Source organism: Aspergillus thermomutatus, assembly GCF_002237265.1.
Source record: "Aspergillus thermomutatus strain HMR AF 39 chromosome Unknown NODE_250, whole genome shotgun sequence".
NCBI lineage: Eukaryota > Fungi > Ascomycota > Eurotiomycetes > Eurotiales > Aspergillaceae > Aspergillus > Aspergillus thermomutatus.
The window spans coordinates 1-12,372 of NW_020798300.1; the positions used below are offsets into that span (position 1 = coordinate 1).

The following is a 12,372-nucleotide window of genomic DNA, read 5'->3' on the forward strand; positions in this document are numbered from 1 at the left end:
GGACGGAGAAGGGGGAGAAAGAGAGAGAGAGAGGGGGAGAAAAGAGAAAAGAAAAAGAAAAAAAAGGGGGGGAGGGGGGGGGGGGAGGGGGGGGGGGGGAGGGGGGGGGGGGGGGGGGGGGGGGGGGGAGGGGGGGGGGGGGGGGGGGGGGGGGGGGAGGGGGGGGGGGGGGGGAGGGGGGGGGGGGGGGGGGGGGTTTTTTTTTTTTTTTTTTTTTGTCCCGAATTACATGGGCTGATAATGCTTTTTTTTTTTTTTCTAGATAACAATTCCTCTCGCGAAGCACATGCAAAGCAGAAGGTCCTTCTACAAGAGCGAAGAGCCGCGAAGCCTAACGCCGACATCATAGCTCGTTCAAAGCAGCTGTGGGAGCGTCTGCGTCGCAAGTCTCACGTCCCCCTTGAAGAACGGAAGAAACTTATTACCGAGCTTTTTGAGATCATCAATGGGAGAGTCAAGGATTTCGTTTTCAAGCACGATTCCGTACGGGTCATTCAGACCGCTCTGAAGTACGCAAACATCGAGCAGCGGAAGCAGATCGCGCAGGAACTGAAGGGTCACTACAACGAGCTGGCGCAGAGCCGCTACGCCAAGTTCCTAGTCGGCAAACTGCTTGTTCATGGCGATACCGAGGTGCGCGATCTAATCATACCGGAGTTCGTTGGACACGTTAAGCGGCTTATTCGCCATCCTGAAGGATCTTGGATTTTGGACGATGTCTATCGGACGGTTGCGACCAAGGAACAAAAGGCAACGCTTCTTCGGGAGTGGTATGGCCCAGAGTTTTCGATATTCAAGGACGAATATAAGTCTGCCGAGCTTTCGGAGATTCTGGAGAGGAACCCCGAGAAGAGAACGCCCATTATGCACTTCCTGCACGAGATGATCAACCAGCTGGTGCAAAAGCGGACGACCGGGTTTACGATGCTGCACGATGCCATGCTTCAGTACTTTCTCAACACGAAACCCGGCAGTTCGGAGGCCAACGAGTTCATTGAGCTGCTCAAGGGGGATGAAGAAGGAGATCTTCTGAAGAACCTGGCTTTCACCAAGTCTGGCTCGCGGGTAATGTGTCTAAGCTTGGCCTACTCCAACGCTAAGGATCGGAAGCTGCTCACTCGCTCTTACCGCGATATCATCAAGATGATGGCCGGCGACCTCCACGGCCACATGGTTCTCCTGGCCGCATACGAAGTCATCGATGACACCAAACTGACATCAAAGATGATTTTCCCCGAACTTCTCAATCAAGGTTTGGAAGAGGAGGCGCGCAATGAGGAGCTGCTTTACCAGGTTAATGACCTGACGGCGCGGATACCTATTCTCTTCCCCTTTGCCGGAGACCGCGTCAAGTGGCTTGTACCAGACTTCGACCAGGAAGTGTTGAAGGAGATTCGGGAGATCCGAAAGGAGACCTCGAAGAAGGACCCTGCTGTCCGTCGTCAGGAGCTGGTCAAGGCGGCATCTCCCACTCTGCTTAGTTTCATTGCCGCTCGCGCGGAGTCTCTCCTGGAGACCAGCTTCGGATGTCAATTTATCGCCGAGGTGCTGTTCGACGCTGACGATGACAAGGCCGCCGCCCTGTCGGCCGTTGCCGCCGCCGCCAAAGCCAAATCAGACATGAAGGACTCACCTTTCTTCGGACGACTGCTCAAGTCCCTGGTCCAGGGGGGTCGGTTCAATACGGCGGAGAAGGTGGTGGAGAAGGTGCAGCCGCCTCTGAACTTCCATGCCCTGCTGTACGAGCAGATCAAGGATGAGATCATGACGTGGGCCACGGGACCCAATACGTTCGTTGTGGTCGCACTAACGGAGTCGGATGAGTTTTCTAAGAAGGATGAGCTATTGAAGACGCTGAAGAAGGGCAAGAAGGCGCTGGAGCAGGCGTCTGCGGAGAGCGCGAAGGATGCGAAGAAGAAGGCCGGACCGACCAGCAGCGGAGCCAAACTGCTGCTGGAGAAGATTCGATGAGTTGTTGTATAGTTGGTAGGCGGATGTTAAAAAGCATGTTGTAATTCTGGTTGAATCGTACATGGGTCTGGCCAATCTGTTGGATCTTTCTTATATCGCCAGGGCATATATCAAGGGGTTTGTACAGGGTCTATCATTACTACTAGGGCCAATCAAAAGCGTGATATTCCAACTACAGAACTTTCACAATGAACTCGTGCCTCTCGATGGGCCGAAGCGATTCGAACAGGTACTCTGGAAGTGGCCAGACTAGTGGCGTCCGGACAGACTGATGGCGCTTCAGGGAGAAGTTGACAGTTGATACGTCCAAAACCGGTGCAATTAAGTTTGTTACCACATGGCAAAGAATCAGACAGCCAGATTTACTTCATTACAATGTCAAGTAGTCCTAGTATTTGAATGTTCAGAGCTTCAAGAACTCAAGAACTCAGGACTCAACAGATAAATACAGCCTAGAGGGAAGTTTAGAGCGGGATCAGCAGAAAGTCATCCATGGGACACGGTTCAGGGGTAAACACTAAGTAAACAGACTAAGAGGGCCAGTTGACCACTGCTTCTATCTATCTAGATGATGTCTATTTGCAAATATCCTTGCAAGATGCAGGTACAGCATCGATAGACTAGATGTCTACCATCAGAGTCATATTATGATTTCAACACCTTCATCACGACCCACAGCATACACGCTTGCTTTCCATCAAGGAGTCAGCCATTCCCAACGTCAAGCGAAATTGGATTAAAATTTGTCTTGAATGGTCGATGATCTTACCAGCACGGATCCCTGCCTCTTTGGGCCTGGCTGCGAAAAGAATGGGCTCTTCTAAGGAAGTTTAGGACGACTACTATGATACTATCCATCTAACTAACTACCTCTCTGGTCTTAGCGACTTTGACTTTGACTTCCTTCAGGGTCATCGGAGAAAAAAGAAGACAACCATGTCTCCCTCCCAATCAATCACCCTTTCGACGTTTCCTTGTGTCTTGTCTTACTTCCGTTGCTGTCTTCTGTCGTCATTAATGCTTAATCTTAATTCATAATTTCCGCCTTTCTCTGTCGCCCGTCAAAGCGGATCAATTGTCTCGGGGCTGATTCGCGACTGCATAAACGGATTAGGATCCTACAGGCTGCGTTGCCATCTCTTTCATTCATTTCAACCTGCAGGTTCTGGGCTATCGTTGGGTTTTGGGTTGAAACTCTCGTCTGTCGATCACAGATGGCCTTATGTTGAGATTACCAGTCTTTACCTGTGGACTCATCGCCCGACCGTTCTCCAGTTCTACACCGTCTCTCAGCGTGAAACCACCCCATCACCAAATCAATGCTGGACAGTGCATCCTCTGGGCGCAATGCCCGGCACCATCAACATCAACAGCCTCCACCAATCATCCCACCCTCCCCGACGTTATCGAACCCAGATATGATCCTGCCATTCGACGTAGGCGAGCGCGAGTCCTCCACTCCGTCTCCGCCATTCAACTTACCCTCCTTGTCCCATCTCCAAGCATTCTACGAGAATAAACCACTGCCAAGTTTACCCGGCACCGATAGTTCGCACGGCGCACCGTATCCTCCCTCCATCCGGCCGCAGAAGAAGAACTTTCCGCGACACACGTGGCTGCAGGATAGTCGTGACGCGAGCCGTCGTCTTTCAGATATCGGGGAGGAAGATGCCGGGTCGTCGCCGCACAAGGGGGGAGGTTCTGGGAACTTGGGTCTGGCGTCGCGTGGTTCCGCACCTAAATTGGCCAGTTCTCCTGTGTTATATGAGCAGGGGGAGAAGGAGACGAGAGACCACAAGGCGTGGAGTAGCTCGTCTGGGTCAACAGTCGGCGCTGTGAGCGAGTTGTCGCTGCGGGAAGTGACGAAGAACGATTCGGATGGGTCTGGAGCTTTGACAAGCGAGGAAGTTCAGGGCGTAACGTCGGTTGCCGAGGAGAAGGGACCCGACGATGAGTTCTCATCGGCTATTTTGGAAAGTGAAGCGGAGCGCATCCTCGAAAATGCCAAGAAAAAGCTAACGGTACGTTATGCAGTCAGCGGCGAGTTCTGGACTAACCTGGCTACAGCTCATGGAAGGAAACCTCTCCCGGGCCCGATCGTCGATGCGGTCGTCGCCCTCGCTTTCATCCTCACCATCGCCATCGGCTGGCACTCAGCCATTGGGACTCGGACAGCCCGTTGGGGGTTTATATCAGTCAATCTCCCGAGCGGACCGCAGGGCTTCGGCTCTGCGCCCTCGGGCAACATACACCTCGTCGCAAGATTCGGCCAACAACAGACATTCGCGGGTTTACAGTGAAACCAACCTACCGTCAACAGCGCCGTCCAACCCTCCGTCTACCGGGCCTAGTCTGTCACGATCCTTGAGTGCCATGGGGTCGAGCACTTCCTCCAATTTTCACAATGATGAACGGTCGTTTCACTATGAGGCAACCCGAGCTTATCTCACTCACCGCGCCTCTGTGTCATCAATGCAGCCACCGGCGGCGATTCAACGCGCACACTCTGTCAAACAGAGTGGGAGCAACTCTGAGACGCCGAAGGGACTGGGTATAACAAGCCCTGACGTGGACTCTGACAAAACTCACAAATATGAAGAATTCAACTCTGCTCATCCCTCTCACGACCCTCCCTCTCGCGCACAGTCACAGCTTCAAGTACGAGATCTCCAGGATCAGATGAAGGGGCTTCACATCAAGATTTCCAGTCTGAAGGTCAAAGCTCAAGAGGACAATCTCCGGCGGCGAAGCCTGCAGAGCTTGAGAACGCCAAGTCCGTTCACCGAGGGGGACCAATGGTATCCGAGCGCGTTGGAGCTCAAGAACAGCAATGGCAGTCTTCGGTCGAACATGGGACGTGGGCGTACTGCCGAGGCTCAGGAACACCAGCACCACCAGGAACGTCAGGAACGAGAGACCGTAGGAAATGGATGGGCGTATGACCGGAGAGACCATCAAACCGAGCAACCAGAAGCAAAGCTTCGGCGAAAGCCTAGTGCTGCTTCTCATACCGTTTCGCATACGGATCACGACGACAGGAAATCGATCAATGAGAGTCTCTATGAGGATGCAGAGGAGGGAGAATACGACATGGACGGCTCCTCGTACTGGGACATTGACCGTGAAGCTTTGGAGGAGATACTTCGCGAGCCCCTGGACGACGAGGACTTGGAAGAGTCTTTGGAGGCCTTTCCAGCTGTGCCTCAGCATACCGAAATGACACCACACGAGGAGCGCGAGGACGCGTTTGACTATGAGCACTTCATTCTTCACAGCGCCTTGGGCAACTACTCGCAGAGCAGACTGCGCCGCACGAGCAATGTATCGACCTCGTCTGTTGAAACCACACGGCCCTTCCACGAAGCTTCTGGGACTCGCCATTCACGGTCTGACAGTACGGCCTCCTTGTCCACCATTGCAACGTTTGCCACAGCGACAGAGGGCGAGGACGATCTTGAGAGTGTTCTCTACTGGGACAGGAAGTTCAACGACGGTAGGTCTTCGGGCGAGCCAGAGGAGGAGTCAGCAGTCACTAACTTTAGCAGAACTGCGGACCCATCAACACTATACTGAGCCTGCAGCCAGTCACAAAGAGACCGATTCGGGATCCATGGGGACGCCGCGTGCATCACGAAAGCAGGCAAGCCACAGCGGGACGGCGAATGGAAGTGCGGACGTCTCGTCGAGAACCTTTTCTCCTGTTCAGCGGTCAGATTCGGCCACGAGCTCCCTCGTCTCCTCGCTCGTGTCGACAGTGCGGGCTGCGTCAAGCCCTCATCCGAATACAGAAAACGGGAAATCCGGTCTCAATAACGACGATACTCGGCTCTTGGAGCAGGTGTTCCGAAGCCTGGGGAAGGTCTGCCTGGACCTGCAGACGATCACTGCCTCTGCCGAGCCTGATCCGAAGAGGGTGCGGGTCTTGCGACGGCGATTAGATGCGGCTCGGAGAGTGTTGGATGGCGAGCTTGACGCTTGATTTGAGCTGGAGGTAGATCGAGCGACACTGGGGTGTGTGGATGATAATTGATTATTGTTGTTGGGGGCTCTGTCTCGACTTGCATTTTGCGATGGTTCGAGGCTTTTTCATGATACCCTTTTTGTCTTCGCGCTGCGACTGTATATATCTTACTTGGATTTCTACTGCCATAATGCGGCTTAGCCTCCACCTGCAACCGATGATTTTGCGATGTGATTTGTCATTTAAGCATCGAATTGTACTTGTATCAGATATATCAATCGTCCTCAAATCTAATACCCTTTATATACTGGATTTTGCAATGGTCATTGATTGATATTGTTATCAATCACAAAAACCCCGCTAAACACGTGGACTTGACGCGACTCGACGCGTCTAACCCCGCCAAACTTCCATTGATTGCTTGATATCATCGATGCTTTATGGATTAAATGATGGAATTATCCTCGAATCAGAAATCCAAATGCGTCATATAAGGGGATAATTCCGTGGACTTAGTCACCATCAAGAGCTTATTTGCCCCAGAGTCCAGCTGTGCAGCTCGACACAGTGTCCCCATACAGAAGTGCAGTACGCATTCAGCAAACATATCTTCAACATTGAATCATATCAACTGCAGATTTCCAGAAGCCATAACTGCAACCCGAGTCATCTTCACTCGCGCATGAACCCACCCACCAACAACACCAATCTCCCCATCTGCATATAGATCATGGACCTCGACCCTACCCTCATAAAGTCGACCAACTCCACAACAAGCCGGAGCAGCTTGAGCGCCAGAGACACAATCGCAAACCCAAATATGAATACAGCCCGCCTCTCCCGCCGTCTCCTCATCTTCCAGGAAGCCCGCAACCCAAGCAACATGAATGAACTCGTCTACCTCCCTGTCAACAAACTGGGCCTGCCGATCTGCGGCCCGGGGCCAGAGCTACCCTCCATCCTGGAACTCCCCTTGCGGATCCTGAGGGCGTTTACGGAGATTTTCAATCAGCCCAAGTATAAGGGGTGGTAAGTCTGCCTCTTTCTCTTTCGTTATACATATATGTATATACGTATTGCTGACACCGACAGGGCGGTTCTGGCGGCAGGCCCGTACCATGATACCTCGGAAGAGGGCAAGTATTATGCCGTGGTGCTGGAGCAGACGCGGGAGGAGGCTGTGTCGTGATGACTTGGGTTGGCTGTTGGATTGTACGCTATGATGATGTGATGATTTCCCTGTTCATTCCCCTTTGTTTATACCGTTGTAGTTGGATAAAAGACTGCTGGGATGGAGACGTCCACTCCCTTTCACTCCGACGTTACTATGTGCATCATTCACGATCTTCATGTATCTTAAAGCCATGTCTCCCCGTTCCCCTCTACCTACCACCTCGACCAGTCTACATCCACAAGACAGTCAACCCATCTGCCAACATGACTGTACGTCCCTCCTCTACACAAACAACTACACAAAACCTAACCCCCACAGACCACCCCCAAACAATACCTCCTCCTCATCTTCCGCCAATGGGGCGAAACATACTGGCTCATCAACAGACCAGGCCTCCCCATCTCACCCGACTCCCCACTCATCCACAATACCCCCAGCGACCCGATCCTCATCCCCGATCTCCTCGCATCGCTCACCGAGTCCCTGACGAGCGATAGGACTGTTTACACCGGATAGTACGTTGCCCACCAACCCGCAGCCACCATACCACTAACAATGACCCACCCAGTCAATTCGTAAACACCTGGACCACCGACGAATCGACCACAGATCACTTCATCCTCCTCGAACGCTCCCACCCCACAAACAAGGCCCAGCATCAGCATCAGCATCAGCATCAGACTCAGACTCAGAATCAGGACCAAGGAGAAGCAGAAGCAGAAGCAGAAAACAACGCGTCAAAGGACATCCCGCTCAACCACAACCACCGCACCATGCCCGGCTCCATCAGCTGGGTCTCGAGGGACATGTCGCGCATCAACGAGCATCTCTCGCAGGCGCTGGAGATCTGTGGGTCTGACCTGTGTGCCTTGCTCGCGCAGGAATGATATCGTTCGATTGGGTTTAGCTGATGGAACAAGGTCCTCCTTGGAGGTGAGGTGCTGGGGCTTTATGTGGAATCTGTGTTGTTAGTTACCTTCGATCGGGGCAAGCTACTCTGGAAGCCATTCATGTAGATGCACTATAGATGCACTTGATGTACAATTATTGAATGGATTCGGCATTTGTGACTTGGAAATGGAGTCATCATTTACTGACAATATTAAAGTTTATAGAACTAAAACTGTAGGATCGGCCATATCTCCTCATCCTCGATGGTCTAACGGTCATGATTTCCGCTTGTCACTCCAACGAGAACGAGCGCGGGAGACCAGGGTTCGACTCCCTGTCGGGGAGAATTTTTTGGCTTTTTCGTCTGCTCATTTTACTGCTCTTCTCGATTTTTGTATGGTCTCTATAAGATTTGCAATGCATTGTATCTCCTATTTTCTGAAAACATTGACCTCCGCATTGTCATATTAAAAGTGACCTAGTAACTCGTACATTAAATGATAAACATACATCCTTCTGGAGAATAGGGCTACAAGCACAAGCTTGGCAAAGGAAGGACAGACAAATCCCGATTGAGCCGCCTCCATCGTCAGGTAACCTTCCCATCGAAACTTCACTGTAGTACATAAACCGATCGCAAACCGCTTCATTCTAATTTTCATGATCACATCAATTTCGCTTCCCACGCTGTGGTCGTACTCAGGCCAACCGTCAGATCACGTGTAAACATTCGTGGGGGGAAGCAGCTTTGCACCATAGCGGAGATCGAGAGAGCGAGAGTCGTGGGGATCGAAAACCGCGGCCTGGCGTTGTTCGAGGTAGAGAGCTATCGGAGAGTTAGATTTCACGGCTATCCTTGAGCGTTCGATCTCACTTACGAGTGATTTTGATCATGTCAAACCAGCGAGCTGCATTCTCGTCACTACCGTCCATAGCCTTCAAAATGCCATCCGGTCCCGGAGCCGCCTTGGGGGGCAAGCTGCGCATCTTCAGCAACATGTGCAGAATGTCGGAGAAGCGATCGCCTTGACTGGCATAGTATGGAGGGCGCTTGTCCAGGGGCCACTACAATCGTGTTAGATACAAACGCAAGACCAGGGGCCAATGACTTACCCGCTGCGCAAAGTTCTCGTCATCCCAGGAACGGAATAGCCAGCAAGTTCGCTCAACGCAGTTCAGAAGCAAGAGCGCAACCAGGAAGGTCTCGAACCAGCCGCTCTGCTGGCGCTGAAGCAATCTACGTTCCAGGTCATTCATCACAGATTTGCTCAATTGAGAGGCCCGCTTTTCGGTCGCGGCGCGCAACTGGTTGCAAAGGAGTCCGTAGGACTCGGCGTTGGTAACCTCGTCGATGGGCATGCGGCCGTCATCAGACGGCTGTGCGAGGGAGTGCATCGAGGTGGGCGGGAGGGTTGGGTTGCAGTATGTTTTCCAGCGAAGCTCCGAGTCGACCAGAATGTACGTTGCAACCCACAACTCCAGGACCCGTTCCAACAAGACATCCTATATTCGTCAGACATCACGTCAAGTCGTAATGTGTCAATCTGATGCTTACCTTCTTCTGCTGACTCAACTCCGACGCGAGCATCAGAGTGGGCTTGATAATCTCAGAAGTCTCCCGCTCGTAGAAATAAGGCGCTGTCTTCTTGATGTACATTTCGATCTTTCCAGGAAGGTCGTCGGCATCGCTGTCGAGCAGGTAAAGTTCGTGCAGAGGTCCCTGAAATTGTGGATCGTCTCCGAGACCTTGAAGCTGAGGATCAAGCGTCGACATCGACGGCTTGTGGCCTTGAAGTCCACTGAAAGTGATGTAGACCATACTCTCTTCAAAGTGCGTGACCTCGATGCGGCCGGCATAGTGCTCGAATTTGACTTGATTCTTTATACCGCTGACATCGTGATAAGCGAGGGTAGCATGCAAGTCTAAGGGGTCGGTCAGATCAAACAACAGAACAGGTAGCTGGAAACGATTTGAAAAACTTACTTGCGTTGTAAAGTTCAAATTCCTCTGCAATACGAGTGCGAATGCATGGATGCTTCCAGAGACGCGCGCTCTCAACACTGGCGCAGGTAGTGCAAGGGCTGTCACCGGAGCACTAGTCGTTTGTCAGCCTAAGTTCAAAGCCTAAGAACTCATAATCAAGAGGAAAAAGACGTACCGGTTTCTTGAGCATGCGGCAGCGGATACAAGCTCCCCGTTTGCGCACTTCTTGCACCTCCCTGCGTCTCGCGGCGGAGAAGCGACCACGCACCTTGGGCTTAGTCGGCTTGGTCGCGTTCCCAAATTCATTGACAAAACCCTTGGCCTGAGAGTTTGGATTCATGGCAATAGGACGAGGGAAGGAGGCCGCACGCTGAGTTGCTGCGGTAAGAGTAGGGTCATGTTCCTGAAGGCTGTCGAAAAGAAGCTGCTCATGACTCGAAAGCTGCTGGTTCCACGGGGATGAGCCAAGCTTGGGCAGGCCATCAGTCATGAGAGCGTTCGGATCATGATCCATCGGGATGCCCTGAGGAACCATCTCACTAGCAGATGCGGCAATCATAGACAACTGCGATTGGCGAACATTGGAGGTTGGATCGGGGGTCAACGAAGGCTCCACCAGCGGTGGGGAAGCAGAGGAAGGGCGGTCATTCATCGAAGTGCTTGGGAGGGAAGGAATGGCCGTCGCAGCCGAGAGTTGGGGGGTTCCTGGACGATGATCTACGTTAGCGCGCGACACCGAAAAGGGAACGAGATTGACAAAGACCAAAGCGCGATCCATGGGCAAAAGCAAAAAAAGGAATCTTACCAGGCGGTTTGATGTCCTCCTCAACATGCTCCGGCTGAGTAGGATGACCCTGAAAACCTTCCGCCTCGAGCGCCGGGTCGACAACCACAGTCTTACCCCCAACAGTGACAGACTGAGCATATGCAGGGCCGCCCCGTTTGGTCTGGTCGGAGGCGCCGACCTGTCTCGAGGCTTCTGCCAGCACATTTAGGCCATCAAAATTTTGTCTCGTCGCGTATGGCAGGTCAACCGCTTTGCCTTTGCTCTGGCCCGCCAGGTTGGGGTCCTTGTTCTGATCGCCGTCGGCAAGGTCAGGGAGTTCGTGGAGTCGCAGCAGAACGCGTTGTCTGTCACGCAGCGGAATCGCTTGACACTTCTTAACCAAATGGTTGGTCAAGCTGTCGATGCGACCTTTGGGGAATTTCTCCCCGCAGGCTCTGCATGTGTGTTGGTAGCGATTACTGGCATCCTCGAGTTTTTGACCTCGAATGAAAAACTCGAGGATGAGTTGGTTTGGTTTGCGACCCATGGCGAGGGGCGTGTGTACTAGTGTGCGACCGGTCAGGATGACCTCGACAGAGGATGAGGAACAATGGGATCTGTAGTTTCAAACTGCAATTAAATAGCTAATTAGTATCCAAGATTCAATATCCATCACAAAGAATCACAAAAAACTGTGTGACAGCACAGGATCACTAACTGTTGTGACGCACAGGTGAGACCCTCAGACGAGGGGTGGAATCGATGGCAAAAAAAGATCCTCGCGACTGCAGCAACACAAGAGCCTGACCCGTCCTGTGGCAAAGACTACCAGCAGGAAGAGTCTATCAGGATGATGCTATCGTAGAACCAAAGGACTGAAGACTGATTGGATTGAGATTGAGAAGATGAGAAGAAGAGGAGGAGGAGTGGGATACAACAGCAATAATTCGCGAGGTAGCGGCAAAATGGCTTCTTCACAGGCGGTCTGGGGCCTGCCGCCTGGAAGCTTCACTGTGGCTACTGGGATGTGCTTCACCGCATGCAAGGCGGTGATGATGTCGGTGATGAGGTCGGTCAGTCTCTTTTAGGTATTATTCATTTCTGTCATGGACATGGATGTTTTCGACTTGGTCTTGGAAAGCATCTACGATGAAGGAGACTCTGTAGAGAAACCCTACCACGCAAAGTCTCGTCTTGAGTCTAAAAGATGGCCACTTGTCCTTGTACGGTTTTTTCGCCTCTGCTGTACCAGTACACAGTCCACATACCCCAAAATCACACAGTATCCAATGTCCAACTCACTACACAACAGTAGAGTTGCATATACATCTAGAGACCGCCTCTTGTCCTTGAGCTGACAGCAGGGCCAAACCCTGCATCGGACTCGACAGTAGTACGTAGTCGCCTATTCCTTGTCCTGTCGAGTCCGTAAGGAAAACAGCAGAAATTACCGGGTCGCTGCACAGTTGAAAGTCTGCCTTTATGCGAGCTGAATTCGGTCACCAAGGAAAGTTACCTTGGCCTGCGGACTTCTTGAATCTTGAGAAGTAAGGTAAAAAAAGGAAAAAAGCAAATAGTTCCTATTCAAGAGCTAGGTCTAAGTGACATAACATGCTGTCATCCAG

The 12,372-nt window shown here is 52.1% G+C and overlaps 4 protein-coding genes across 4 annotated transcripts; 3 read left to right on the forward strand and 1 right to left on the reverse strand.

The window, feature by feature from the left end:
* Positions 1-3,290: 3,290 nt before the first annotated feature.
* CDV56_100694 (uncharacterized protein) lies at positions 3,291-5,950 on the forward strand (the record flags this gene model as incomplete). Its single annotated transcript, XM_026754313.1, has 3 exons — positions 3,291-3,992; positions 4,039-5,464; positions 5,517-5,950. The coding sequence occupies 3 exons, from the start codon at positions 3,291-3,293 to the stop codon at positions 5,948-5,950; spliced, it is 2,562 nt and encodes an 853-aa protein (XP_026611104.1).
* Positions 5,951-6,662: 712 nt separating this feature from the next.
* On the forward strand, positions 6,663-7,121 carry CDV56_101214 (uncharacterized protein; the record flags this gene model as incomplete). Its single annotated transcript, XM_026754833.1, has 2 exons — positions 6,663-6,961; positions 7,025-7,121. The coding sequence occupies 2 exons, from the start codon at positions 6,663-6,665 to the stop codon at positions 7,119-7,121; spliced, it is 396 nt and encodes a 131-aa protein (XP_026611105.1).
* Positions 7,122-7,369: 248 nt separating this feature from the next.
* CDV56_101332 (uncharacterized protein) lies at positions 7,370-7,993 on the forward strand (the record flags this gene model as incomplete). The annotated part of the gene is made up of 3 exons (XM_026754951.1): positions 7,370-7,375; positions 7,425-7,621; positions 7,675-7,993. The coding sequence occupies 3 exons, from the start codon at positions 7,370-7,372 to the stop codon at positions 7,991-7,993; spliced, it is 522 nt and encodes a 173-aa protein (XP_026611106.1).
* A 720-nt stretch (positions 7,994-8,713) lies between these two features.
* On the reverse strand, positions 8,714-11,294 carry CDV56_101536 (uncharacterized protein; the record flags this gene model as incomplete). Its single annotated transcript, XM_026755155.1, has 7 exons — positions 8,714-8,823; positions 8,876-9,062; positions 9,111-9,500; positions 9,553-9,920; positions 9,982-10,093; positions 10,157-10,686; positions 10,787-11,294. 7 exons carry the CDS (start codon positions 11,292-11,294, stop codon positions 8,714-8,716), a joined length of 2,205 nt encoding a protein of 734 aa, XP_026611107.1.
* Between the last annotated feature and the right edge of the window lie 1,078 nt (positions 11,295-12,372).